The sequence below is a fragment of the Haliaeetus leucocephalus genome, unplaced genomic scaffold, assembly GCF_000737465.1.
Source record: "Haliaeetus leucocephalus isolate CR32 unplaced genomic scaffold, Haliaeetus_leucocephalus-4.0 Scaffold427, whole genome shotgun sequence".
Taxonomy (NCBI): Eukaryota; Metazoa; Chordata; class Aves; order Accipitriformes; family Accipitridae; genus Haliaeetus; species Haliaeetus leucocephalus.
The window spans coordinates 11,732-13,352 of NW_010972863.1; the positions used below are offsets into that span (position 1 = coordinate 11,732).

General features: G+C 60.2%; 1 protein-coding gene across 1 annotated transcript in view; it reads right to left on the reverse strand.

Annotated features, from left to right (window-relative positions):
• Positions 1-1,621, reverse strand: part of LOC104836000 (guanylyl cyclase GC-E-like) — a gene marked incomplete at its 5' end in the record, with an annotated part of 12,121 nt that overhangs the window by 8,822 nt on the left and 1,678 nt on the right. Inside the window, 2 exons of the mRNA XM_010574299.1 lie at positions 463-559; positions 671-755. Of these exons, the coding sequence (XP_010572601.1) occupies positions 463-559; positions 671-755 (182 nt within the window). The remainder of the gene's footprint in view (positions 1-462; positions 560-670; positions 756-1,621) is intronic.

Consider the following 1,621-nt stretch of genomic DNA (forward strand, 5'->3'; position numbering starts at 1 on the left):
CACGTCACCCATGGGGACCCACCAGCCCATGGATCTTCTCCCGGGGCAGAGTGTGGCCCTGGGGGGAGACCTTAGACCATGGGGACACGTCACCCACTGGGACACGTCATCCATGGGGACCCATCAGCCTATAGGTCACCTCCCAAGGCAAATCTTGGTCACGAGGACCACCAGGACACCGGAGACATGCCACCCATGCCACCTAACAGTCCATAGGTCTCCTCCCCACAGCCAGCTTGGCTATAGGGAAAACACCAGGCCTTGGAGACCCATCAGCCATGGGGACGTGTCACCCATGGGGTCCCACTAGCCCACGGTTCTCCTCCCAAGGCCAAGATTGACCACGGTGCAGACTTCAGGCCACAGGGTCTCCTTTCTAGCCACTTCCGGGGCCATCAAGTCCCTGAGCCAACGTGGCCACCACAGAAGTCCCCCCCCTCTCCAGGGCCACCCATCCCTCACCTGCTTGCTGCTCTGGGTGTTGATGAAGGTCAGGTCCTCCATGGTGAGGATGATCTTATTGGGCCCCTTCATCAGCTGGGCCTGCTGGATGCGGCGCCTGCAGGGAGGGGACACGGAAGCTGCTGAGGTGACAACCCCCTCTGGGACCCTGTACCACGCCAAGGTTCCCCCTGAGCCCCACAGCACCCCATGAGGTGGTGGCACCCACCTGATGAAGCAGGCGAGGGCAGCCCCTGCCGCGATGAGGGCGGCGATGAGGACAAACATGAGGAGGATGAAGGTGGCATCCATCCCTGTGCCAGAGAGAGGAAGGGGGTGAAGGGGTGGCATGGCCCAGAGGGGCCACCCAGGGCCTCCCATGGTGGGCCATGGTCACCTAGGAATCCAAGGCCACCTATGACTGTTTGTGGTCATGGATGCCCACCATGGTCACCTGTGGCCACCTGTGACTGCTTATGGTCATGGATGCCCACCATGGTCACCAGGGGACACCTCCGGTCACCCTTGGCCACCTACAGCCACCGATGTGCACCGAGGTCTCCCATGGCCACCCACAGCCACCCATGGCCCCTGCTTCAAGGCCAGCCCTGATGAGGACAGGGGACAGGGCAGTGACATGGAGGAAGAAGGGGATGAAGAGAGGGAGGAGGGATGAGGGGGTCAAAGGGGCGGAGAAAGGGTGGGAGACCTGTAGGGATGGACTGGTGGGGAAGGGAGGGACGGACGGACAGAGGTGGATGGATTGAGGGACAAATGGATGGGGGGGTGGATGGGAGGGTGGATGGGTGGATGGGTGGATGGATGGATGAGTGGGTGGATGGACAGATGGATGGATGGGTGGATAGGTGAATGGACAGGTGGAGGAACGTACAGACGGACAAAGGGTCAGAGGGATGGATGGATGAATGGACAGATGGATGGATGGATGGATGGATGGACAGATGGATGGACAGACAGATGGATGTGTGGGTGGATGGATGGACAGGTGGAGGAATGTACAGATGGAAGAAGGGTCAGAGGGATGGATGAATGGACAGACGGCTGGATGGATGGATAGACGGATGGAGGGAGGGACAAAGGGATTGGCAGATGGAGGAACTGATGGAGCAATGGAGGAAGGAGCAGATGGAGGAATGGACAGACAGAGGGGTGGACAGAC